General features: G+C 38.5%; 1 protein-coding gene across 3 annotated transcripts in view; it reads left to right on the forward strand.

Moving 5' to 3' along the window:
- Nucleotides 1–23,587, forward strand: part of SETX (senataxin) — a 109,827-nt gene extending 86,240 nt beyond the window's left edge. For all 3 annotated transcript variants that reach the window (XM_004468045.5, XM_058302148.1, XM_071216878.1), the window contains 3 exons: nt 901–999; nt 2,665–2,752; nt 20,270–23,587. In XM_004468045.5, coding sequence (XP_004468102.1) covers nt 901–999; nt 2,665–2,752; nt 20,270–21,010 — 928 coding nt within the window. In that variant the 3' untranslated portion in view covers nt 21,011–23,587. The remainder of the gene's footprint in view (nt 1–900; nt 1,000–2,664; nt 2,753–20,269) is intronic.
- The last annotated feature ends 3,542 nt before the right edge of the window (nt 23,588–27,129 follow it).

Raw genomic sequence — 27,129 nt, forward strand, 5'->3', positions numbered from 1 at the left:
AGAGGTGATAGTAATACATTATAGTGAGTATAACTAACACCACTAATTTATAAATGTGACTGATGCTGAGAAGAGTCCGTGGACATAAATGTCAGAAGAAAACTAGAGAATAATCTAGGGAATATAGAAAATAGTGATTTCAGTGGTGAATGAAGATTGTAATTAATAGTACCAATATAAGAATGCTTTTTTACAAAGTGCTAAGAACAAGGTGATACATGGGAAGTAACAACTAATGTAACTTACGGATGCTGGTTAACATTAATATTGTAATATTTTTAGCAATGGCAAGAAGATACTGTGCATTTCCATGGGACAACAATAGGGGCCTTTAATAGGGTATGGAATTTTTTTATTTTGGAATAATGAAAGCATTCTAAAAGACAGGTAATGACAGAACAACTTGAAATTGAGAGCCACTGAGTGCACACTTTTGAATAGATTTTACAAAGGATGGGACTGTATAACGCAGGAAATCTAGTGGTGGAAGATGGGCTATGGTTAACAGAACAAACGAGAACATTCTCTCATGAATAATAACCTACATAATACTAATACAGGGTGTTAATCTGGTGTTTTGGAGGAAAATAGATCAAGTGTAAGATATGGACTATAGTTAGTACTCTTGACAATGCTATTTCATAGTTTGTAACAAATATTTCACAACAGTGCAAGGTGGTGGTGGGAAGATGTATCAGCCCTGTGTGAAGATACGCATACTAGTTTTATAAAATTCACAACTTTTACTATATGGTTACTGTTTATGTATGTTCATGTATGTATGATATACTTCAATAAAATTTTATTTTTAAAACTTGTTAGAATTACTACTGTACAAATGTGTATGTTTAATAACTATCTTATTTTTTCCAATGAATGTGTTTCCTATTTTGTAAATAGACCAGCAGAAGTGGATACTGTAGATGGATTCCAGGGTCGTCAGAAGGATTGTGTTATTGTTACTTGTGTCAGAGCAAATGCCATGCAAGGCTCAATTGGGTTAGTAACATATTTTTTATTTTGTTTGAAATCCAGAATTAGATCCATTATCATTGTTAGAGAACACCGTAATTTACCTTATTAATGTTTTGTTTTTAAAAACATGTAATATCACATAAGTTTTTTTTAAGTTGTTAACTATATTCTTCTCTTGGTATCTTATATATTTATCTCATTTCATAGTGCAAATTTGTTCTTAATGTTCTTTTAAAAAATAGTAAATTATTTCTGACCCTTTCTAGACATAGACTACTTATACAAATGGAGGCCACTTATCTCAGGACCATTTTTTAAAGAGTCCATTGTTTCCCAGCTAACATGAAATTTTAACTTAATGATGTACCAGTTCTATTTTTGTGCATTTCAGGTCTGTTGAAATATTTGATATGGTTGTATATTTCTACACTAGTTCCTGAATGTTTATTTTTTGCATGGAGCCAAAATAGGGTTTATTCAGACTTGTGGATAGTTAGAAGTTTGATTTGATTTTTGGTCACAGGCCCCAGAATGCCAATATTTTGAGTTTACATCAAAATACAAAACCTAACAGCAGTAATTTATCTCACAGTTTCTGTGGGTTAGGAATTTGACGGTAGCTTTGTTGGGTAGTTCTTGCTCAGAATTTCTCATGAGGTTGCAGTCAAAATGTTGGACAGGGCTGTTGTCATCTGAAGACTTGAATGGGATGGAAGATCCCCTTCCAAGATGGCCTATTCAAATGACTGACAGTTTGATACTCTTGGGAGGAGGCCTCAGTTCCTGCCCATGTGGACCTCTTCATAGAGCTTCTTTAGTGTCATCACAAAATGGTAGCTGGCTTCCTACAGACAAGTGATCCAAGAGAGTAAGTAGGAAGCCAGCCAGTAAATACTGTCACTTCTTGAGTATTCTTTTGGTCACATGCGCAAGCCATGATTTAATGTGCATGGGTACTACACAAGGGTTTGAATACCAGAAGATGAGGCTTGTTGGATCTGTCTTGGAGGCTGGCTAACACAACTCTCCCGTATCAGGAACGTGAGAGTCATGTTTTATAACTGCTTGTCCCACTCTGCCACCTTCAGTCAATAACAAATCCAGTCTGCCTCATCTATACATTGACACTATCTAGACATCAGTGATCTTTTTTTAAACAAATCAGTTTTATTGATAAACATAAAGTATACAGTTTATCCAATTGTACAGTATTTGGTATAATCACATAGTTGTGCATTCATTACTTCAGTCATTAGAGCATTTGTGTCATTTCCATAATTTTAATAATACTTTTATTGTTGAATTGTAGTATCTCTTTATATATCATGGATATTACTGGATCTGTGATTTCCAAATATTTTTTCCCATTGCATCCTGCCACTTTGCTGAACTCATTCATTAGCTCAAGTAGTTTTGTTGTAGACATTTCAGGATTTTCTAACTGTAGTATCATGTCATCTGCAAATAAAGTTTCACTTCCTCTTTTCCTATTTGGATGTCTTTTTTATTTTTTCTTATCTGATTGCTCTAGCTAGAACTAGCACAATATTGAATAACAGTGGAAAGAGTGACTTTTAACGATGTAGAAGGAGCACTATAAAAGTGATCTGAAAGTGCTGCTTGTGTCTCGCCTACACCAGTGTGTGAAGTCATTCTGTACAAAGAAATAACTTTTCTTTTATTGTCTAGATTCCTGGCAAGTTTGCAGAGATTGAATGTCACTATTACACGAGCCAAATACAGCCTCTTCATCCTCGGGCATTTGAGAACCCTAATGGTATGTACATTCTTGGGAACCAGAGAACCCAGTAGACCATTCTACGTTATAACTGTTTTAAGTTGAAATCTTGTTTTTATTTTCCATCAAAATGGAAATGATTTCTGGGTTGAAAAATAATGTTTTTCTTTCCCCTAGTTGTTATATCCTCCAACAACTTCTTCCTTGGAGAGTTTTATACACATAAAGTATCAGTCTTTCTCAGCCCAAAGCCCAGATATCCAAAAGAGGCTATCAAGATGACTTTTTAAAATAATTACATCTATATATAATTAACAGTATTTGTTAGAAACATAGGCGAATTCATACATGTAAAGCACTAGAACAGTGCCAGAGCATGCATCGATTTTCTTTTCGGTTTTGGGAATAGCAGTACTACTCTGTTTCACTTCAGCAGTACAGTCAGAGGTCCTATGCCAGTATAGGTTCTTCTCCGGAATAGGTATATGTGTTTACATTTTTAGTAAACAAACAGTACAGCTTAATTCAGCGATATCACAGCTATTTATAGCACATATTTGCTATTTGTCTCATTAGGAGTGATAACATTTTCAATTAAAAAATTTTTTCTTTCTGTCTAAGTCATTGGTCATCTTGAAGAGGAGACTTGGTAGATTTTTTCCCCATTTTGTTTGCTACCACCAGAGAGCATTCAAATACATTTTCTTTCTCCTATAACTCTTCTTGTACCTAGATCTGTGGTCTTCAACTTCTGTTGTTTGTGTACCCCCTAAAAAATTTTTGAAAACTCTTCTATCTCCTGTTTTTGGTACCCTGTTTTTATGTTGGTATCTAGAATTTTTATCATAATTTATATATATAGAAAAGATTTTGTTTTTAATGTATTATAAATATTGGGATTTTAAAATAAAGCTCCTTTTAAATGATTTTTATGGAATAGAAAGAAGTATTAGTCTTTCCTCTCTTCAAAATTGTTTTTCCATTCATACTTAAAATTCAGTGGGATATTTTTTATAATAAAAGTCTATTAATCTACTGTACTTGACTACCACAAAAACTTACGTTTTATTATATATATATTTTTTTATATATAGAGAGAAATTGTGAGCTTGCGAAACAATCAGGCATAAGGTGCAGAATTCCCATATATGATGCCTCCATCAACACCTTGCATTGTTGTGGAAATTTGTTACAGATTTTGAAAGAGCATCATCAAAATATTACTACTAACTGTAGTCCATAGCTTATATTTGGCATATTTTTTCCATACATTATGTATGTATAAATTTTTAAAGTAAAAGTTTTTTTAATAACTCTTTGTTAACCAAGTGAAATATACCTTAGACCTCTCTACTTTACTTTTTTCCCATTTTCTATAAATCAATAATTCTCTCAAAATGTTTTTAAAATTGTTTTTCCTATAACTATAAGGCTTCTTTTTTTCCAAAAAATAATTTATATAAAGACTATTTTAATAGCACTCCATCTCTTTATTTTATTTCTTTGAAAGATAATATCTAAAAATGATTCATAGATTGAAAGATCAAGTCTATATAGTGATAACTTTTCCTTTCACTTTGTCCTTCCCCAGAGACCACCAAAGTTTATTGTGTATCCTTCCAGTGATAACTTATATAGAAAAACTTGTACCCTTTTCTCTTTTTTATACAAACAGTAACATTCTATTCACACTGTTATGTATCCTTTGTTCACTTATCAACTCTGTCTTGGAGTTTGACTATACAGTATTTATTGATTGGATATATCATAATTTACCTGAAACTTTGCTGTCAGATGTCTTTCAGAATTCTAATGTTTTGCTTTTACTAACAGTGCTACAGTGACTAACCTTGTATAGATGTCACTTTTTTTCTTTTGTCTTTATTTTTTTAATGTTACATTCAAAAAATATGAGGTCCTCATATACCCCCCTATCCCCCCTGACCCCACTCCTCCCCGCTTAACAACAACCTCCTCCATCATGAGACATTCATTGCACTTGGTGAAGACATCCCCACTTTTCTTGTATACAAGTATATCTATGGGATAAATTTCTAGAGTGGAATCGCTGGGTCAAAAGGCTTGTGCATTTGTAATCTTGATTACATGTTTCCAAATTCTCTCCATAGGGTTGTGCAAATTTACATTCCAAGAAAGCAGTGCAAGAGTTACTGTTCCTCTTGAATTTTAAAAATGCCTTCTCAGTTAAATAGCCTGTTAATGGTTATTGTTTGTACACAGTTGACCAAAACAATACAAATCTATTACAAATTTAATAATGTTTAAACCTGAAAAGTAAAATGTTATTAGACTAGTGCTTTCTAGTGACTCCTTGATAAAAGGAGCCTTCATGGACCCCACTATTTTTAATTTTTCTTTTATATGGGAGCTCAGAGTTACGTGCCCTGGTAGTGCACTCTTGGGTAAGATTTGGCATGGATAAATGTTGTGATTGTGAAGAATGAGGTGGAGGTGGAATGAGAGTCCAAGGTGAAAACATAGGAAGTTGGGAGTTTGGAATTGATTACCATCAAACTTCATTTTGCATTCCCCTAGAAAGTCTGTGAACCCCATGGTCACATTTACCTAAATTTGAAGACAACTGATCGCTAACTGATGGCAGGATGTTGTTATCTTTATGCTAGGAAGCCAGTGAAACAAGAAGAAACATAAAGAATAGACTATAAAAACTTCAAAATCATCATTAGGGTTTTCCAACTTAACTTTTTTTGTCTCCTTTTCTTTTTAATTCTTTAGCCCAGTTTCTCCTATGGAAATGGAATCAATGATTAAAGCAATTGGTTTCCTCTTGTTTCTGAAAATAACAAGACCAACAGCCCTATCAAAACTGTTTTTGTGGACTTAGGATTAGATTAATCACAAAGCTTAGGTGAAGTAACTTGGCAAAAATAGCAGCAAGGCCATCTGCTTCCCGTATGCCTTTCAGCTACAGGTGAAAAATCTTCAGACATCTCCTGAGTGAGGAGATCCCAAGTTAATCAGATCCAAGTAGCTATTAATTATTATATGCATCTTTATTTTATATACCACGATTAAACAATGATATAATCCTCTATTTTCACTTAGAATTTTTATTTTCTATTTCTCAAAAGGACTCTTACACTTAGATTTTTTTGTCGCATCACTTGTGCATACATAGAAAATATAAACAAAATGAATTTTTGATATTCCTAAAAATACCTCACATTCAGGATCGAACACTTCTTATAGTCATTTTCTTATTCAAAGGCATAAATTTTCTTATTTATTTTGGTAGCATACATAACATGAAATGTCCCATTTTAACCACTTTCGTTTGTACAGTTCAATAAATATTATTACATTCATAATATGGTGCTACCATCACCAGCATCCATTACCAAAACTTTTTCATCACCCCAAGCAGAAATTCTCTACCCATTAAACTGTAACTCCCCATCTTCCCCTCCTGTAATCTGTAATCTACTTTCTGAATATATGTACTTATTCAGAGTATTTCATGTAAGTGAAATCATGCAATATTTATCCTTTTGTGACTGGCTTATTTCACTCAACATAGTATCTTCAGGGTTCATCTGTGTTGTAGTTTGTTATCAGAACTTCATTCCTTTTTATGGCTGGATAAAATTCCATTGTATGGACATGCCACATTTGTTTATCCATTCATCTGTTGTACGCTTGGGTTGCTCGCACCTTGGGTTATTGTGAATAATGCTGTTATGAATAATTTCTTACAGCAATGATTTCTAGTTTCCTGTATACAAGCCTTTTACATCCTTGGTTAAATTTATACCTAGATATTTTATTCTTTTTCAGTTGCTATTGTAAATTGAATTGTTTTCCTGACTTCCTTTTTGGATAGTTTAAAGGACAGTTACAAAAATAATAGACACCCCATACAGAACTCCAACATACTCCCATCGCCCCACATACCAAGATCCATCAGTTTAAGCATTTTGCTCTATGTGCCATATCATTCTATCAATCCATTCCTCTTTCTTATCTATCTCTATCAACCCATTTCCTGAACACATGAAAAGTTGTTTTTACATTATGCTCCTTGGAACACTTAGCACACCGAGGCTGTCAGGAGGGAACTCTTAGGCACAGTGCTGCTCTAGGCCTTGTTCTTATTTCAGGTGTATAGGCTCACAAGCATAGTCATTAGTATCAGGGGCTCACTGTTGGACCTTCATTCCTTCCTGTTCCTTACCGTTGTGCCTGGGGGACTGCCGCTGGTCCCCTAGGGACCACCACAGAGCCCCCCCAGCCAAGAACCCAGTACCCCCCTAGCTGTTGTTTTTAATTGTTTCCACTATGAGTATATCCAAGCATTTCCATGTACCCTGGACACATGCCATGTGTAACTCCCTGTCAACCATATATCGCCTGTCAATAACATCCCATAACAGTATTCCTCCGCTGCCATTGTTGAACCACTCTGTGATCCAAAACTTCCTGAAAAGTGAAGCCCAATATAAATGTCAGGTTCCCTTACTAGTAAGATGGAGTATAGCGATGAGTTTAAAGTTTAGATATAGAATACATATTGATTTGGAAAAATTCTACATCCTATCTTTTTCTTTTCTTTTTTCCAAATTATTGAGCTTCTCTTCACAGGAGCCCTAGATCACAGTAATTCATATATACAATATACAGTTCTCCCACATATCCATTATAAAACCTTTTCCCTTCCACAGAGATAATCTTTTAACTTATTCATATCATATTTACTGAAACTGATGTACAGATATTGAGACAATAGCTTTCAAACAAGGTAACATTCGTGTTTACATTGTGGTTTATACTTAGGCTATACAGTTTTCTGCATGTTTTAGTAATCCTGTATTTTACATTATGACTTACATTATTAGTCTGTTGTCCCCTATATGTTTTTGGTGCAATATTACATGTTTTATATCCATCCTTGTGTACTCTTGTGAAACATTTCTTTTGCCCTCACATTTACTTTGGTTCCATCTATTCATTATCTATTTCCCCCTCCCCTTGGGGCCCACAGTGACAGTCCATCTTCATTTCTTGAGGAGCCATGTTCAGAGATACTTGCAACAGTGTTGAGGGCTTGACTTGCTCAGCTGCCCTAATGCCCTGGGAGCCACCCTTTCTCTTGAGAGATACTGTTCCCTCTATTTGATGGCATTAGTCCTCCCCAGGATGTGGATCTACCTTCACTCTCATTATATGGGTCTCTGTCCAATGGTATAACCCACTCTGGCAAAATGAGCATTCAGATATTCCCTAGGAGTCTGTCCTGCGTCAGATTATCCCCTTTGAGTATCTTAAACAGGTAACTTTCCTAATTATATTTTGGAAAGGATTTCTCAGCATTATACTTTAAACCAGTACCTGACAATCTCCAATATCATGTGTTGCCCCACCCTCCCCCCCCATTTCTTGGGCAATATTATCCATCCGCCCATCCCTAGCCCCCCTTAAATCCCCAAAGCCCCACCCAAAGGTAACCCTGTGCTGCCCCCATTTTATCCCTTCCTTGTACACATACTTATCTCCAGCTTATCATAGATTTCACCCATGTAGATGTCAGCTTACATCCTTCCTCTACCCCCCGATTTCCTGTAAGCCTATCTTCTAGTCTCTAGCTCTCTGAGGCAGCTTGCTTATTTCATATCATTGAGGTCATGTAGTATTTGTCCTTCAATGCCTGGGTTGCTTCACTCAACATAAGGTTCTCAAGATTCATCCATGTTATCACGTGTGTTTGTAGTGTATTTGTTCTTAAAGCCGAGTAGTATTCCATTGTATGTATATACCACATTTTATTGATCCACTCATCTATTGATGGGCATTTGGGTCGATTCCAACTTTTGGCGATAGTGAACAATGCTGCTATGAACATTGGTGTGCATATATCAGTTTGTGTCCTTGTTTTCAGTTCTGCTGGGTATATACCCAGCAGTGGTATTGTTGGGTCATATGGCAAATCTATGGTTAGTTTTTTGAGAAACCGCCAAACTATCCTCCAGAATGGTTGGATCTTTCTGCATTCCCACCAGCAGTGGATGAGCGTTCCCATTTCTTCACATCCTCTCCAGCATTTGTATTCTTCTGTTTTTTTCATAGCTGCCAATCTTATGGGAGTAAGATGGTATCTCATTGTAGTTTTGATTTGCATTTCCCTGATAGCTAGAGATTTGGAGCATTTTTTCATGTGCTTTTTAGCCATTTGTATTTCTTCTTTGGAGAAGTGTCTATTTAAATCTTTTTCCCATTTTTTAAATGGGTTGTTTATCTTTTTATTTTCAAGATATAGGAGTTCTTTATATATGCAAGTTATAAGTCTCTTATCAGATATATGGTTGCCAAATATTTTCTCCCATTGCGTAGGTTCCCTTTTTACTTTCTTGACAAACTCCTTTGAGGTGCAGAAGGCTTTAATTTTGAGGAAGTCCCATTTATCTATTTGTTCTTTTGCTGCTCGTGCTTTTGGTGTGATATTCATGAAGCCATTTCCTATTACAAGGTCTTGTAGATGTTTCCCTACACTGCTTTCCAAGGTCTTTATGGTCTTGGCTCTTATATTTAGGTCTTTGATCCATCTTGAGTTGATCTTTGTATAAGGTGTGAGATGGTAATCCTCTTTCTTTCTTCTACATATGGATATCCAGTTCTCCAGGCACCACTTGTTGAATAGGCCATTCTCTCCCAGTTGAGAGGGTTTGGTGGCTTTATCGAATATTATATGGCTATATATATGAGGTTCTATATCAGAACTTTCAATTTGATTCCATTGGTCTGTGTGTCTCTCCTTAGGCCAATACCATGCTGTTTTCACTACTGTAGCTTTGTAGTATGTTTTGAAGTCCGGTAGTGTGATTCCTCCAATTTCGTTTTTCTTTTTCAATATGTCTTTGGCTATTCAGGGCCTCTTTCCTTTCCAAATAAATTTCATAGTGAGTTTTTCTAGTTCCTTAAAGAAGGCTGTGTTGATTTTTATTGGGATTGCATTGAATGTGTAGATCAGTTTGGGTAGGATAGACATCTTAATAATATTTAGTCTTCCTATCCATGAACAGGGAATATTCTTCCATTTATTTAGGTCTTCTTTGATTTCCTTAACAGTCTTGTATAGTTCTCAGTGTATACGTTTTTTACATCTTTAGTTAAATTTATTCCTAAATACTTGATTTTTTAATTTACTATTGTGAATGGTGTTTGTTTCTTGATTTCCTCCTGATCTTGCTCATTATTGGTGTACAGAAATGCTACTGATTTTTGCGCATTGATCTTATAACCTGCGACTTTACTAAACTCATTTATGAGTTCTAAAAGCTTTGTTGTAGACCTCTCAGGATTTTCTGTGTATAGGATCATGTCATCTGCAAATAATGAAATTTTGACTTCTTCCTTCCCAATTTGAATGCCTTTTATATCTGGTTCTTGCCTCAGTGCTCGAGCAAGTACTTCTAAGACAATGTTAAATAGAAGGGGAGACAGTGGGCATCCTTGTCTTGTTCCTGACTTTAGAGGGAAGGATTTTAGGATTTCGCCATTGTAAACAATGTTGGCTGTAGGTTTTTCATACATACTCTTTATCATGTTCAAAAAATTTCCTTGTATTCTGATCTTTTGGAGTGTTTTTATCACAAAAGGGTGCTGTATTTTGTCAAATGCTTTTTCTGCATCTATAGATATAATCATGTGATTTTTTTCCTTCAATCTGTTTATATGGTGTATTACATTGATTGATTTTCTTATGTTGAACCATCCTTGCATATCTGGAATGAATCCCACTTGGTCGTGGTGTATAATTCGTTTAATGTGTTGTTGAATACGATTAGCAAGTACTGTTAAGTATTTTTGCGTCTAGGTTCATTAGAGAAATTGGTCTGTAATTTTCCTTTCTTGTGTCTTTGTTTGGCTTTGGTAGTAGGGTAATGTTGGCATCATAGAAGGAGTTAGGCAATGTTCCTTCTGTTTCGGTTTTTTGGAAGAGTTTCAGCAGGATTGGTGTTAGTTCTTGCCGGAATGTTTTGTAGAATTCACCTGTGAAGCCGTCTGGCCCTGGGCTCTTCTTAGTTGGGAGGTTTTAATGACCGATTCTATCTCTTTACTTGTGATTGGTTTGTTGAGGTCATCAGTTTCTTCTTTTCATCAATATAGGCTGCTTATGTGTTTCTAGGAATTTGTCCATTTCCTCTGAATTGTCATTTTTGTTGGAATATAGTTTTTCAAAGTATCCTCTTATGATAGTCTTTATTTCTGTGGGGTCAGTGGTGATATCTCCTTTCTCATTTCTTCTTTTGTGTATTTGCATCTTCTCTCTTTTTTTCTTTGTTAGTCTCGCTAAAGGTTTGTCAATTTTATTGATCTTCTCAAAAAACCAGCTCTTGGTCTTGTTTATCTTTTCAAGTGCTTTCTTATTTTCTATTTCACTTAGTTCTGCTCTTATCTTTGTTATTTCTTTCCTTCTTTCTTCCTGTTGGATTACTTTGTTGTTGTTTTTTCTAATTCCTCCAAATGTGCAGTTAGTTCTTCAATTTTTGCTCTTTCTTCTTTTGATATATGAATTTATGGCTATAAATTTCCCTCTCAGTACTGCTTTTGCTGCATCCCATAAATTTTGGTATGCTGTGTTATCATTATCATTTCTTTCAAGGTAGTCATTGATTTCTTTTGAGATTTCCTCTTTGACCCACTGTTTTTCTAAGAGTGTGCTGTTTAATTTCCAAATCATGGTGTGAAATCTGGGCCTCTGGCCCTTGACAAATTTCCAGCTTCACTCCACTGTGGTCAGAGATAATATTTTGTATGATTTCCATCTTTCCGAATTCATTAAGCCTTTCTCTGTGGCCTAGCATATGGTCTATCTTGGAGAATGATCCATGTGCACTTGAGAAAAATATATATCCTGCTGTGTTTGGGTGTAATGATCTGTATATGTCTATTAGCTCCAGCTCCTCTAATATACTGTTCAAATATTTTGTTTCTTTAGTGATTCTCTTTTGAGAGGTTCTGTCCAGAGTTGATAGTGGTGCTTTAAAATCCCCCACTATAATTGTAGATGCATCTCTTCTTTCATTTAGTTTTTCCAGCGTTTGCCTCACGTATTTAGAGGCGCCCTTGTTAGGAGCATAAATATTTATGATTGTTCGTTCTTCTTGAGAGAGTGTCCCTTTCACTACTATATAGTATCCTTCTTTGTCTCTCACAATTGTTTCACATTTAAAGTCTATTTTGTCTGATATTAATATAGCTACTCCTGCCTTTTTTTGGTTATTATTTGCTTGTAAGATTGTTTTCCAACCATTCACTTTCAGCCTCCATGAGTCTCTGGGTCTAAGATGTGTCTCTTGTAGACAGCATATAGATGGGTCATATTTCCTTATCCAGTGTCCCAGTCTGAATCTTTTGATAGGTGAGTTTAATCCATTGACATTCAGTGTTATTACTTTCAAGGAATTATTTATGTTAGCCATATTTTGATTGGACTTGTGTTTGTCATATTTTGTTTTGGTTTTTTTTTTCCCCTTCTCTTTTTGTCTTTTTTGTTGCTCTTACACTCTCCTCCAACTCTGCCTGTCCTGTTTTTTCCTTTCTACCTGCAGAACTCCCTTTAGAATTTCTTGAAGGGGAGGTTTCTTGTTGGCATACTCTTTCAGTTTCTGTTTTTCTGTGAATATTTTGAACTCTCCATCATTTTTGAATGCTAGTTTAGCTGGATAGAGTATTCTTGGTTGGAAATTTTTTTCTTTTAGTACCTTGACTATATCATACCACTGCCTTCTTGCCTCCATGGTTTCAGATGAGAAATCAGCACTTAATCTTATGGAGTTTCCCTTGTATGTAATGGTTTTCTTTTCTCTTGCTGCTTTTAGAATTTTCTCTTTGTCTTGAGTGTTGAGTAATTTGACAAGTATATGTCTTGGGGTGGGCCTGTTGGGGTTTATGACGATTGGGGTGCGCTGTGCTTCTTGGATATGTACATCTGTCTCTTTCAGTAGATTTGGGAAGTTTTCAGCCATTATTTCCTGCAACACTCCTTCTGACCCCTTTCCCTTCTCTTCTCCTTCTGGGATGCCTATAATATATATGTTTGAGCGTTTTTCATTGTCATTCAGGTCCCTAAGTCCTAGCTGGATTTTTTCTATCTTTTTATTGATCAATTCTACTATCTGTTTGATTTCCAATGTACTGTCTTCCACATCACTAATTCTCTGCTCTGCCTCTTCTAGTCTGCTGATATTTGCTGCAAGTGTATTTTTGATTTCTTGAACTGTGGTGTTCATTCCCATCATATCTGTTATCTTTTTGCATATGTCTGCAATTTCCCTTCCAAGTGTTGTCTTCATGTTGTTAACCTCTTCCTTTACTTCATTAAATTTGTCGGTGATAAATGTTCTGAGATCTTTAATTACTTGTGCGAAGTTCTGCTCCCCTTCCTGGTTTTTAGTTTGTTCATTGGATTCAGCCATGTTTTCCTGATTACTGGTTTGGTTTGTAGATTTTTGTTGCTGTCTGGTCATCATTTTATCTTGACGGGTTTAATCAGTTCCTTAGCTTCTTTGTCTAGTCTTGGGGATTAATTAGCTTTTGTTTTTGCGTAAGTGTTATATCTTCTCTTTGTCACTTTGTTGTTCTTATTCTAATTTCTTATTGCTGGTTGAGTTCACTTTAAAGGAAAGTATTAGGGCCAGGGAAAGGCAATTGTGTAAGCAAGGAAAAAGTGTAAAGTAGTATTGGTGATAAGTGTTAACAGAGCAACAATATGAGATCTGGGAGGATGGATATTAGATTCATGTAAGTTGTGTAGACTTATAGCAGTAGGTAGAGTACCTATAATGAGGTAGTCGACTGAACATGGGAGGAATATGGTATGAATTAAAAAGCTAGTGTTTTCGTGTGAGAGGGGAAGAGAAAAGAAAGACAGTAGTTTCAAGAGTGGATGGAAGACAGAAAACAAAACAAAGGTATTAGAAATTAAGAGTTAGACACTTTGGGGATCAAAGAAAGGGAGGTGGAATATAGGAGAGACAGTAGATGATGGAGGATATCAAGATGTAGGGGAAAGGGGATAGTGTAGATCGCCAAAATCAATTCACACAGAAATGAAGCAGGGGAGGATGAGGAAACGCAGCAAATGTGAGGTGTTCCCTGCAGCACCTATTGTATAATTAAGATAAAATAAGAAGAAAATGAGGGATAAGAGAGAGGGAAAAAAAAAAAGTGAGAAGAAATGAAGAAAGAAAAAGGGGGTGGGTAAAGGGAGGGGAACAAGTAGGGAAAAGAAGAAAAAGATATAGAACAACCACAACAGGCAACAACAACAAAAAAAACCCTAAGTAACTGAACCAAAAAAAAAAGACTTTGGGGGAATACGCTGGGAGAAAAGACTAGGAGATAATGCAGTGTTAGCAATCAGGACATTAAAAAATAAAGAAAATAAAATCAAAAGAAAAAAGAAAAAACGCAAATGTTGAGGGCTAGGACATTCAGGGACCTCAGATGAACCTCAGGGCGTGATGGATTCAGGGATGGAAAGTCTGAGATATTGAAGACTCAAGAGGTGTGAGTCTCTGGGGTGTGGGCCACCAGGGTTTAGGGGACTTAGACCTGGCAACCTCAAATCTGGTTAACACGGAGCCTGGGAGCTCCGCAGTGCAACACAGCCTTCAGGGATCCCCGCAGCTGGGTGCCAGCCCTATGGGAGAGGTCACATCCACAAACTCTATCCTATGTGTCTGAACCCTGCAATTCACTCACTCACTCGGGTCTGTTCTGTGGCTGTATCACCAATTCGACTTCATGACACCTCCCACCCTGTAAGCCCCCGGAACGGCCACCTGGGGGCGCCTCTACACTGCGGCCAATTTAATGATGCAGATCAGTAGCCAGTCCCAGGGGTGGGGCTCCAGCCGGAACCATCGATAACAGTCCAAAACCGAAATTCCCAAGCTTCGCAAAATATTCCCTTAATTGGCTTCCAGACGTCTCCCAACCTGCAGCCCCTGAAACAGTCTCCTGGTGATGTCTCTTTATTGTGGACAATTTAAGGCTGCTTCAGATTGGCAGCCAGCCTTGGGGGGGCGGGGCTCTAGGCGGAAGCGCTATTATTTGTGTCCGCAATCAAAAATTCCCCTCTTCACAATAAAACTCCCGCTTGTCTTCCCAAATCGGTCTGTGAAGGCTTCCTGTCCTGTTAGCCCCCCAATAGCCTGCTCAGAGCTTATGAATTCCCCAGTACCGCAGAGCCTCCAGAAATCGCCGCTGCAGTACTGGTGCCGCGGCTCCGCCCACCCCGGGAGGGAGTGTCCCATGCGCAGCTCCCACCTCCATGTAATAGAGTCTCAGTTATATCTTATACACGAATTTTCTGTTACCTTCCCACCAAATCGATGTCCAGACACCTTTTGCCCTGCAAAATCCCGAAACAACCTGGTCCCGAAGAATTTCCAACGTTGCCCAGCCGCTGCTTTGCAGGAGAGAATCTCAGGTGTGCTCACTCAGTCACCATCTTGCCCCGCCCCCCCAGTTGCTCTTTTTTAAATTGTTGGAAATCATCATGAATTTTGCCATCTCAGCCACTCCCTAACATACCCATTTAGTTGGGATTACTCATAATCACAGTATTATGGATCCCTCACCACCTTCCACTACTAAAACTTTCTCATCTCCACAAACAGAAGCCCTATACCTGCTATACATTAATTTCAGTGACCCTTGTCCCCTGCCCATGGCAATCTGTACTCTAATTTCTGTCTTTTGAGCTTTTTTTATTGGCTGATATTTTCTTCGTAGTAACCATGGGGCTTAAATTTAACATCCTAAATGTATACCACTTTTCATTTGCTTACACCAACTTAAGGGTATACATAAACTATGCTTCTCTACCCCTCCATCTTTCCCCCTTTATATAGTTCTTGTCACAAATTGCATTTTTATACATTATGAGTCCCAAATCATAGATTTATCCTTAATATTATATGCTTTTGTCTTTTAGATCCTATAGGAAGTAAGAAAGTAGAATTATAAAAAATAAATACTGGCATTTTTTTGTCCATGTCATCATTACCCTTACCAGAGATCTTATTTCTTCATGCAGCTTCAATCTGTTGTTTAGTGTTCTTTCATTTCAACCTGCAGAACTCTCTTCAGTGTCTCATGTCAGTCTCCTCTAGTGTTGATGAACTCTCTCAGCTTTTGTTTATCTGAAAATGTCTTAATCTCACCCCTGTTCTTGAAATGAGGCCTTTTTTTTCTTTCTTTCAGCACTTCAGATGTCACCTCACAGTCATCTCACCTCCATGGTTTCCAATGAGAAACTGGCACTTGGTGTTATTGTGACTCCCTTGTCTGTAACATATTGCTTCTCTCTTCTGGCTTTCATAATTTTTTTTTTATCTTTGGTATTTGACAGTTTGATTATAATATATTACAGTTTGTGTCTGTTTGGGTTTATCCTGTTTGCAGTTTTTTGGGCATCTTGAATGTGTATATTCATGTATTTTGTTATATTTGGGAATTTTTCGGCCATTATTTCTCCGGATATTCTCTCTCTCTTCTCCTTCTGGGAGTCCCCCAGTGTGTGTATTGGTATAATGGAATGGCATCTACAGATTCCTCAATCTCTGTTCACTTTTCTTCATTCTTTTTTTCCTATTCCTCAGACTAGATGATTTCAGTTGCCTTATTGTCAAGTCCACTGAATCTTTCTTCTGTCGGCTCCATTCTGCTGTTGTACTTCTTTCTTCTGTCAGCTCCAGTCTGCGGTTGTACTCCTCCAGGGAAATTTTAATTTCTGTTACTGTAGTCTTCAGCTCTGTTTGGTTCCTTTTCATAATTCCCATCTCTCTGTTGATAGTCTGTGTTTATCTGCCATTTTCCTGATTTCCTTTAGCTCTTTCAGCATATTTAGGGTCATTGTTTAAACATCTTTGTCTGGTATGTCCCAGGTCTGGTCTTTCTCTTAATGGTTTCTAATGCTTTAATTTTCTCCTTTGCCTGGGCTATCATTCTCTTTCTTTTGTTTTATTGTAAGCTTTTGTTGGAACCTAGATATGTTGATATTTTGATGTATTATTACTAGAGTTCACACTCTGAAGTATCCGTTCTTTCAACTTTTCTCAAGCTAGCTATGACAGCTTTCCTTGAATTCCAGGAGCTACCAAAAAAATAAAAATAAAAGGGAAAGAAGAAAGCCACTTTTCCAGTCTTTACAGGTTGACCTGGGCAAGTGGTCTCCTTTAGAGCTTATTCATACAGTGAGTTTAGAGAATAGCTCCAGGCCAAAGTATAGGGGCCTCCCTGGACCTTTTTCTCAGTGCCCTTCTCTTGGGCATATGCATGTCGCCCTAGAATTCCTCCTTTTACATCACATGGCTATGAATGTCCCTTTTCCCCTAGGAAAAAGTTCTCTTAGGCTCCTGGGCACTACAGTCAGGAATGCTTTGCCCTGTGCAGCCACTTAACTGCTCTCCCGTAGCTTTGTGAGCTGTCTTCTATACTCAGAGCAAATTCTGGGATGCTGAATCTCAGAGGCCACTACCAGACTAGGCAGACATACATGCTCTCTGTGTGTGCACGAGGGTTAACTCTGGGAATGTGGGCCAGTTCCATGCCCAGCCAGGACAGGAGAAGAGGTCAGGGACTTGGGGGGGGAGGGCTGCGGAGGGAGAATGGGGAGGGGTGTGGACTAGCTAGGGTACCACAAGATCCTAACACTTTAAGTAGGCTTTTTCCTGATTTAGCACTCGCCAGTCACTGCAGTGCTTTAACTGTTTAACCGGAGCTTTGAGAAAGATGTTTCTGTCATTTCTTCCTGATTGTTTAAAGCTGCTGTTGAAGGATGGGAATCCTGAAGCATCTTATTCCAACATCTTGACTGGGGTGGGGAACAACTGATTTTGTACCCTGCGATTTTGCTGAGTTCATTTATTAGCTTTCTTGTAGATTCTTTGGGGTTTTCTATATGTAGGATTATGTCATCTACATATAGTTTTACTTCTTCTTTTCCAGATTGGATGCCTCTTACTTTCCTTGCCCATTTGCTCTAGCTAGAACCTCAAATACAGTATTAAATAGCAATCAGTGTTTTTATCCACATACTATTTTCCTTAGTGTAACAGGAAGGGTTAATGACTCAGCATTTGAATGCTGAGCTATTGTTGCTAGAATTTTCTTCCAACCCCTTAAATCCATTCTAAAAGTTTTAATGCCTGTACTTTGTCTGCTCATAAGATATCAAAAGAAGGTTTTTCAGGCAGTAATAGCTGGGACTCATTCTTTAAATGGTTTACTGACTGAAAGGCAATGGGTTTATGGTTGGCTAGTCCTGAATTCCTCCAGGAATAGGTACAGGAAACCTGCTCTATGGCCAGGAGGTATTCCAAAATCAGAAATGGTTAAATGAGAAAACAATGTCCATTTTAGAACCAGTTAAATAACATATCAATCCTATTTTATGGATGAGGAAACAGGCTCACAGAGGTTAAGTGATTTAGCCAAAGTGTAAATACTGTGCAGCCTCACTACTACCCTAACCTATCTTTATGAAAAGTATAGAAAGCCACATGAGGATAGCTATCCTTTCTCTTATCTTTTCAATTGTTGTCTTTTCCCCCTTCCCGCATGCTAGGTCTTCTTACTAAAGAGGCCCAGTTGCTGGTGATTGTAAAGCAGTAATTTATTGCTGAGGAAACTTGAGAGGAAAGATGCATGCAGATGTGTATTTTTTTTTTTTCTTTCTTTCCATAACTTAAGCATTTCTAGCAAAAAGAAACTAAGGCAATTAGAATAGTATTTCTGTGGTTTAAGACTTTTCCCTTTGGGGATTTGGGAGCCCTTTTGAGATGCTGATAAAAGCTAGGCCTCAGCGGATATAGCTCAAGTGGTTGAATGCCTGCCTCCCATGTTTTGTTTTGTTTTGTTTTTTTAAAGATTTATTTATTTGTTTATTTAATTCCCCCCCCCCTCCCCCGGTTGTCTGTTCTCTGTGTCTATTTGCTGCGTCTTGTTTCTTTGTCCGCTTCTGTTGTCGTCAGTGGCACAGGAAGTGTGGGTGGCGCCATTCCTGGGCAGGCTGCACTTTCTTTCCCACTGGGCAGCTCTCCTTATGGGGCGCACTCCTTGCGTGTGGGGCTCCCCTACATGGGGGACACCCCTGTGTGGCAGGGCACTCCTTGGGCGCATCAGCACTGCGCATGGGCCAGCTCCACACGGGTCAAGGAGGCCCGGGGTCTGAGCCGTGGGCCTCCCATATAGTAGATGGACGCCCTAACCACTGGGCCAAGTCCGTTTTCCCTGCCTCCCATGTTTTGAGGTCCTTGGTTTGATCCCCGCTACCTCCTGAAAAAAAAAACAAAAAAACAAACCAATTCTCATTGGGGAGCAGATGTAGCTCAGTGGTCGAACGCCTGCTTCCCATGTACAAGGGCCTGGGTTCAATCCCCAGTAATTCAAAAAAAATTTAAAAAAAGAAAAGAAAAGCTATAAGCCTCTTTCTAGAACAGTCACATGTACTCAGAAGTTATGACCTTCTGAAGCCAGTCCCTCCTGTTGCAGAATGTTAAGCCTGCCATGAGACAGTCAATAGTCCAGATCAGCACTGTCCAAAGGAATTTTTTGTGATGATGGAAATATTCTGGGTCTGCCCTGCCCAGTATGTTACTCACTAGCCATATATGGCTTTTTTTTTTTTTTAAAGATACTTAAATTGCATAAATGTTACTAAAAAAATATAGATGATTCCCACATACCCACTCCCCACATCTCCCATACTTTCCCACATTAACACCATCCCTCATTTAGTGTGATACATTCATTGCAATTGAGGGACACATTTTGGAACATTGCCACTAAGTGTGGATTACAGTTTACATTGTAGTTTACACTCCCATGCCATTCTGTAGGTTATGGCAAGATAGATGATGGTCTGTATCTGTCCTTGCAGTGTCATTCAGGACAGTTCCCAAGTCCTGAAAATGTCCCCATATTTACACCTGTTTTTCCCTCTCCCTGCCCTCAGAACCTCTAGTGGCCACTGCCTCCACATCAGTGATATAATCTTCCATTGATAGAATCTCAATAAGTCTATAGTAGAATGCCAGTAAGTTACATTAGTAACTTATTCCCCAATCCTGAGAATTCTGGGATGGTGATGTCCACTCCACCTCTACATGTGTGACTTTTAAGCTTTTGAAATGTGGCATAATGCAGTGAGGAATTGAATTTTTGTATCGCATTTTAATTAAACTTAAGTAGCCACATTGAGGCTACAGGCTACTGGCAAGTGGCACCATATCTCCATCACGTATTACCCCATGTAGGATCTGTAACGATAAAATATTTGGATGTTCTTTCTGGTAGGTTGTGACCAATGTTCCATTTAGTAAGGTGGCTTTTTCATTCTATACTTGAACTGATTTTTTTTTTTCAGTTTTATCTAATGGGGATTCCTGTAACTCTGTTTATGAAAGTATACTTATTTGTTAAGAAATGAAAACTGGAGAACCCCATGCTTCCCAAGCATTTGGGTATTTCTTTAAGGTATAATTGCTTCTCTCTACTCTTTGTTTCAAGGAAAATCAACATTGGAATCACCTGATTCAGGATGCTCAGAAACGTGGTGCCATTATTAAGACCTGTGACAAAAACTACAGGCATGATGCAATGAAGATTCTGAAACTAAAGCCTGTTTTACAAAGAAGTCTTACTCATCCTGCTACCGTAGCTCCAGAGGTGCCCAGACCCCAGGGTGACTTGCCCAGCAACAAGCTAGATGGTGGATTCACCATGACATCTTTTTCTTCTCTATACGACAATCCTTCTGACTTCAAGGAAGCTGCTGTTACTGTTACTTCAAAGGACCCTGAAAGGCCTTTTGTTCAGGACCGACTTCGGGATCCAAGACTCCTTAGAAGGATGGGCTCTGAAGCTACAGGGAAATTCCTAAGGGATACACAACCTTTGAGCCCCCAGCATCCTGGCACAACATCTCCCATGGGAGAGCCAGGCTTTCCTGTAACTCACCAGGATCTTGTTAGTACTGTGCAGCAGCCCTTTGCTAAAGTAGCCACTCTGAGCAACCATAAACCTCATGTGCAGTGTGAACCTCCAGCAGCTAGTCCTGATGTTTCCACAAGTAAACAAAAATGTGGTGACCAGGAAGGAGGGCTCAGTCACAGAAGAGAGGCCAGGGCTTTCAGTGAAGGGGAACAGGAAAAGTGTAGCTCTATGACCCATCATTCAAAGAGGAACTCTGACTTGGACAAGAGCATACTAGATGAGGACAGTAGTTCAAAGAAAAGAAAGCTTTTATAGTAAAGCCAGATGACATGGACTGTCAGCCACAAGCATTTTAGAAACTTTGAGATGACCAGCTAATAGAACTATCACGATAAGATGTTTTTTTCTTTGCTTAAAAAGGAATTTGTGTGCTATTAGAAAACATGGAAAATGTATCCTAACACCTGAGCCTCTTGGTCATCTTCAGTACTTTTTGTTAGTTGCAAAAGCTTTCAGAGGGCATTTGTGTATCAGTAGAAAGGTCCTTGAAGTCAGAGACTTAAAATATTGATCTTTTGCCCTTTTGTAGAAAAAAAGGTCAGACTGGAGTGAATGTTGTAAAGGTTGAAATGTATATTTGTATAGCAAATAACGAAATCCCTGTAAAGTTTAATAGACCACTTTTCTTTCCCATGTTTAAAATGTTAATTTTTCAAAAACAAATCTTATATTACAAGAAAAAGAAAACACAGGGAGGTGGGCAGGTCCTTTCAACCATTGTTATGGCAAGATAGATTTCTTTAACAGCCAAAGTGATTTAGAATAAGCTGAGTTTGGAGGTAGTGGGTCATATATCTAGTTCTATTAAAACAACAACTGGAATCTCCTGGGGCAGTCTTTGGGAAGCACAGGTAAAAATCTGCTGATGTACATTTTTAAACAAAGCATTTTGGCACAGGATGTTAACTTTCTGTGACGAATTCAACTACCTATTTTAGTAAACACATAATTCTTTATCTAAAATTCTTGTTCTTGTTGGATATGTCCCTCGGACACCCCCACTATTGTGAACTGGTATATCAGTTGTTGCCAAATACTAGGTTAGGGTTGGGATAGCTATGTAAGAATCACCTTGGGTTGCTTGTTAAGGCTTGTACTTCTCCAGGAGAATCTAATTAGTCTTTGGTAGAGCCTGGGGAGCTGTATGTTAAACATCTTCCCAAGGGATTCTGCTCACCAGGCAACTTGGAAACCACTGGGGCAGGCTAAATATAATATTTTAGGGAGGAAAGAAACACTCTTTTAGAAGAGAATGGTAATAAAGAGTGTAAATACTTGGAATTCAGAACTAAGAAGAAAACCGACAAATTTCCTACGGTCTTTGGAAATTAACTGACGAAAATATGCTGCTGTTCTAGGCTATCTGATGAGAGTTTTAAGTTAGTGTTAGAGGTAATTGTATTTTGTGAAAGGAAAGTGACTGTGGTAAATGGTGATATAAGAATCTTGGGACAAGGGAAGGTCTGCCCAGTTTCAAAATCCAGCTTTTGAAATATTCACACAAAATGAAATTAAAATATTGCAAGTATGTGGATGTATGTTCATAACATTGATAGTTGTAATAACTAGTGGATTGTAGTGAATGCTGTGCAGCCCACTAGCTAATTTGGAAAACAAATTCAGGAAACAAATCCCTGTGCACTATTTGAAGTTTTCTTTGTCATCAGCTTTTTAAAAAGGTTTTGTGTTAGTCAAAAACTCTATAGATGCAGGTTACAAAGAACTTTTAAAAAGCAATTTTTGGTTGCCTAAAGTTTAAACATTCTAATTTTTCATTACCATCTCTCCCACTGGTGTCCAGACATCTGACTAATGTCCAGTGAACACTCCTATGGCTAAGGGAGCAAACCACTTCTTGCAGTGCTTTATCTCTCACAGAGTCAGCCTCTGCATCCAGTTTAAGAGTGTGGAGAGTCTTAACCCAGCAGTGCAGTGTAAAAAATGTCTGCAGGATAGGAGCAAAGGTGTGAGTCCCCCTTTGCCTGGGTCAGGGACTCTGTATGGTTCCTCTGTGTGCCTTTTACAAGATATCTCATTGTTATTATAAGTTTATTTTCCTACTTTATTTGTAAAGAGCTTGATTTAGCAGAGACATGTAGTGGTGGAACTTAGGAAGTCTGAAAACTCTTAAGCTGCTAAAGGAGGCATGGCAAAATAGTTTGGGCTAAGGAAAGTCTCTTACTCTGCTCATATTAACACATGGATTTAAGAAATAAATTTTCCCCAAAATGTATACTTTGCTGCTGCACACTGGACAAATACTGTGTCCGTTAAGTTTGGTGCTTATTTTCACACTTTGTTTGCCTGTTGTGTTCACCACTCTTCTAGTCTGCTTTTGTAAGAGAACTGAAGACAGTAAACCACCTCCTGCCTAATCCTTTCTAACGGATGAGCCTGTGTCCTATAACAGCCTCTCCCAGCAGAATGCAGTTGTACCTGACATTAAATATGAAAGTCTTGCTGCTCCAGTTGGTAGAAGCATTTGAAAAATAACTTTTTATATGTATACTGTGGCCTTTTTTGTTGTGGCTGTCATAACAATATTGTTGAATGGTACTTAACCTTACTATAAGGTGGAAAATATGGCTGTTTGCTTAATTCTTACCATGGCATTAAAGTGCTGTCTTTTTTCAATATTAGTTAATTCAGCATAAATATCTTCTACTTAAGAACATATTGTGGGGTTTTTTTTGGTATATAATTTGCATTTATTGTGCAGAGTTTTAGTTATGTTTGCCTGTGTTATCAGGAGCAAATTTGATAATATACATGTGAATAATCTCCTGTAAATGAATTTTATAACAAAAATGTACTAAATTTAATTTTCTAAAATTAGTTGTACAGATTGACTTTATTGTAGCCTTGACTTTTTTTCTGCTCTGAATTCGTAACTGGGATTTGGCTAAAGTAACCCTGTTTATCTTTATTAAAATCCAAGTTTTACGGAAAAAAATGGCAGACTTAAAAGTGAAAACAAGAAAATTGGCATGAGTTAGAAGTTAAATTATTGAATTCAGGTACAAGACAAGATAATCTATGTAGGTTTACCATTGATTGTTTATACCCAAAGTATTTGGATGGAGGGTTTGTTTTGTTCATATGTTAAAGAGAGCTTAATATCTAGCTTCATTTTCCCATTTTTCTGTCCTTCCCAACTCCATTTTAGAATCTCATCCAAAAGGTAATGAATTGCAATTGTGGCCAACTGTTGTGTTCAATTATATGTTGACGTTTTTTCCATCAGAAAGAAAGAAATGTTCATCATTAGGCTGGGATTGGGGAGGGAAAGGGAAAGTTGAATATTGTTCCATGAACGAGCACCCAGAGGAACCAATGGAGGGACACTGGGTATAAATGTAGAAGTCAGGGGTAATTGTGGTGGTCACAGAAGTGGAACGTATTTTGTTTATAAAAGCAATATCTTCAGGAAATGTAGTTAGATTTTGCCCACACTTGTGCCTGTTAAAAGGCAATTGACCTCAGCCTCAGTATTTCATAATGTACCCCAAGTATGTGCACAAACAGCCTAATTTGGCATGCTTGGCTCATTTAGTATGCATACACAAATTACTGAAAAGGGTGGAGTGGTGGATTTAGTAGTTAGAATAGTAAAATTGCCAAGTGACCTGATGAGAGATGATGGCTCTGCGATGGCCATTTCATTTGTGGAATTCATTTACAGTAGTGTTGCTGCAGCGGTGATAGCAATGAGTTTTAAAATCACCAGACAGCTTTTCTGACCTTTGAGAAATAAATAATTCAAGGAGGAAACTAAAATTTTGCTTCAGCTTAAATAGACTTTATAGTGCTATGCAGCACCAGAAAGGCAGTTTCTATACACAAGGAATCCTCCGTAACTCTTAAAAGACCTGAGTTAGTATCACCCTGTCCTACTATACAGAAAGTATTTGCCAAGTCAGATTGCATAAATGTTATACATAGCTGAAGTGTTTGAAACCACAGGAGAGGTTTCCTTTGTGTATACTTATATTCCTTAGAGCTCAAACTAAATTATGTTCGTATACACAGTTGCCTTTGTTTTTAAGCAGCTTTGCTGCAAATAGAATTGTCAGACTGGTGGTTTTCATCCTTGGGGATATGTTTTGGAGCCATATGGGGAGCTTTTGAAAAATTCTGATTTCTGGGCTCCATCCAAAAATTTCTGATTTAATGGGTCTAGGTAGAGCCCTTTGCCCCCCCCCCCCTTTTTTTTTTTTTTTTAAACTCCTAAGCTTAAATTCGCAGGGGCAGCCAGTTTGAGGTCTGGCTCCTTTAGGGGGCAGGAGGAAATCAGAGCAACCCTGGTTGCCCGTGTCCTGTCTGCCTTCCTCAGTGCACCATTTCCCTCAGGTGCTCTGGGACAGGGTGAGGCCCACCACAATAAGTCATCTTGGTTTCTTTGTTTTCATTCAGAATGAGGTTCTCAAGGGTGGCACAGCAAGGCTGGGGGAAGGAGAACTGGAAGTAGATAATACCTCTTGAAGTCATCAGAAAAGGAGGTAGAAGTCTCCCTGAATAGGAAAATCCAGAGTGAGTCAGTGTATAAAGTACTCTCAAAAAAGGAACCAGTCTCAGGTGCTCTGGCCCTGAGCTACTTAAAAGAGCAAGGGCTTAGTTTAGACTAAGAAATAACAAATACATTGAGTCCTATTCTGCTGGGCACCTGTACTCCCCACACATTATCTCCTTGAATCCTCCCACCAACCCTATCATGTACATATTCATCCTCACACAGATGTTTGAAAAGTCAAATCTGGCGGCGGACTTGGCCCAGCAGTTAGGGCGTCCGTCCATCACATGGGAAGTCCGCGGTTCAAACCCTGGGCCTCCTTGACCCGTGCGGAGCTGGCCCATGCGCAGTGCTCATGTGCGCAAGGAGTGCTGTGCCACGCAGGGGTGTCCCCATGTAAGGGAGCCCCCCCCCCCCGCCGTGCAAGGAGTGTGCCCCAAGAGGAGAGCCGCCCAGCGCGAAAGAAGTGCAGCCTGCCCAGGAATGGTGTCGCACACACTGGAGGGCTAACGCAGCAAGATGATGCAACAAAAAGAAACACAGATTCCTGTGCCGCTGACAACAGAAGCGGACGAAGAAGATGTAGCAAATAGACTACCGGGGTAGGGGTGGGGAAGGGGAGAGAAATCTTTTTTTTAAAAAAAGTAATCTGTGAGATGACCTGCTCAGGGTAATACAGCTAGGAACTGGTAAAGCTGCAGATCTAACCCAGGTCTTGTGACCTTCAAAAGCCCTTATAATTATAACCACTACAATAGGTACTTGGGTAAGATTTGAATGCCACATCTGGCCAGGTAGTTACAGAAATGGACTTGGAGAGTTGCATTAACTGGAAAGGAGATAGGAGATCTGCCTTAGCTCTGCCATTGCCAATGACCATTGTATTTGTCAAGATTCTTCAGGGAAACAACCAACTGTGTGTACGTAAATAGAAGATTTATTATAGGAACTGGCTCACATGAACCATTTGGATTGCAAATCTGAATTCTGTAGGGCAGACCACAAAGGAAACTGATGGTTTCAATGAATCCCTTAGCAGAAGCTGGCTGTCTAAAGTAGAGAAATTCTGCTAAAATCACAGTTCCTTCTTCAAGACTCAACTGATTGGATCAGTCTTTTCATTGCTGCAGGCAATCTCTTGTTAATTAGTAGATGTAATCAACCATAGGTACAATCAGCTGACTAATTTAAATCCACAAACTAGCCTTACAGTACCAATCAGGTCAGTGCTTGCCTGACGAAACCACTAGACACCACAACATAGCCAAGTCAACACACAAACTTCACCATCACAGTCTCCATTGCCTTCACCTACTGCCTGAGTGTAATAGTTTGGGTTTGAGTTCTCTAAAAAAAATTCCAGACTCCAACCCCTGAGGTTCAGGAGTGGAAGAAGTAAAAGAAGAGTGTGGTGACTGTATTGTATAGACTTGCCGAGATCTCAGTCTGTTTCCCGGACTTCCCTACCCTATGCTTTCAGTTAGAATGGGTCACAGGACACACTTTGCATGAAATTTGGAGGGCCGAAATGAAGCTTCAATTCTGTTCTTAGAAGATTGGGAAGGGCACCACACACTGTTGTAACTGAGGCAGATTGTCACCTGTTGGGTTTGTTGACTTGGGGCACCAGCCAGACCTGCAGCTGGGTCTTTGTTCGCCTGTGTCATCCTTCATATTCTCCAAGTTCTGGGCTAGGTGTGTTTGGCTCCATAACACCCACATCACCAGAATTGGAGGCAGACTGGCATGGATTCTAGTCCCCCTTATGGATTCTAGCTTGTACTCTCCTCCACTTTATAGCCATCTTCCTTTCCTGATTGCCTGCCCTACAAACTTGAAGCTCCAGCATCAGATGTGAAGACAA

This window comes from Dasypus novemcinctus, chromosome 8 (assembly GCF_030445035.2).
Source record: "Dasypus novemcinctus isolate mDasNov1 chromosome 8, mDasNov1.1.hap2, whole genome shotgun sequence".
NCBI lineage: Eukaryota > Metazoa > Chordata > Mammalia > Cingulata > Dasypodidae > Dasypus > Dasypus novemcinctus.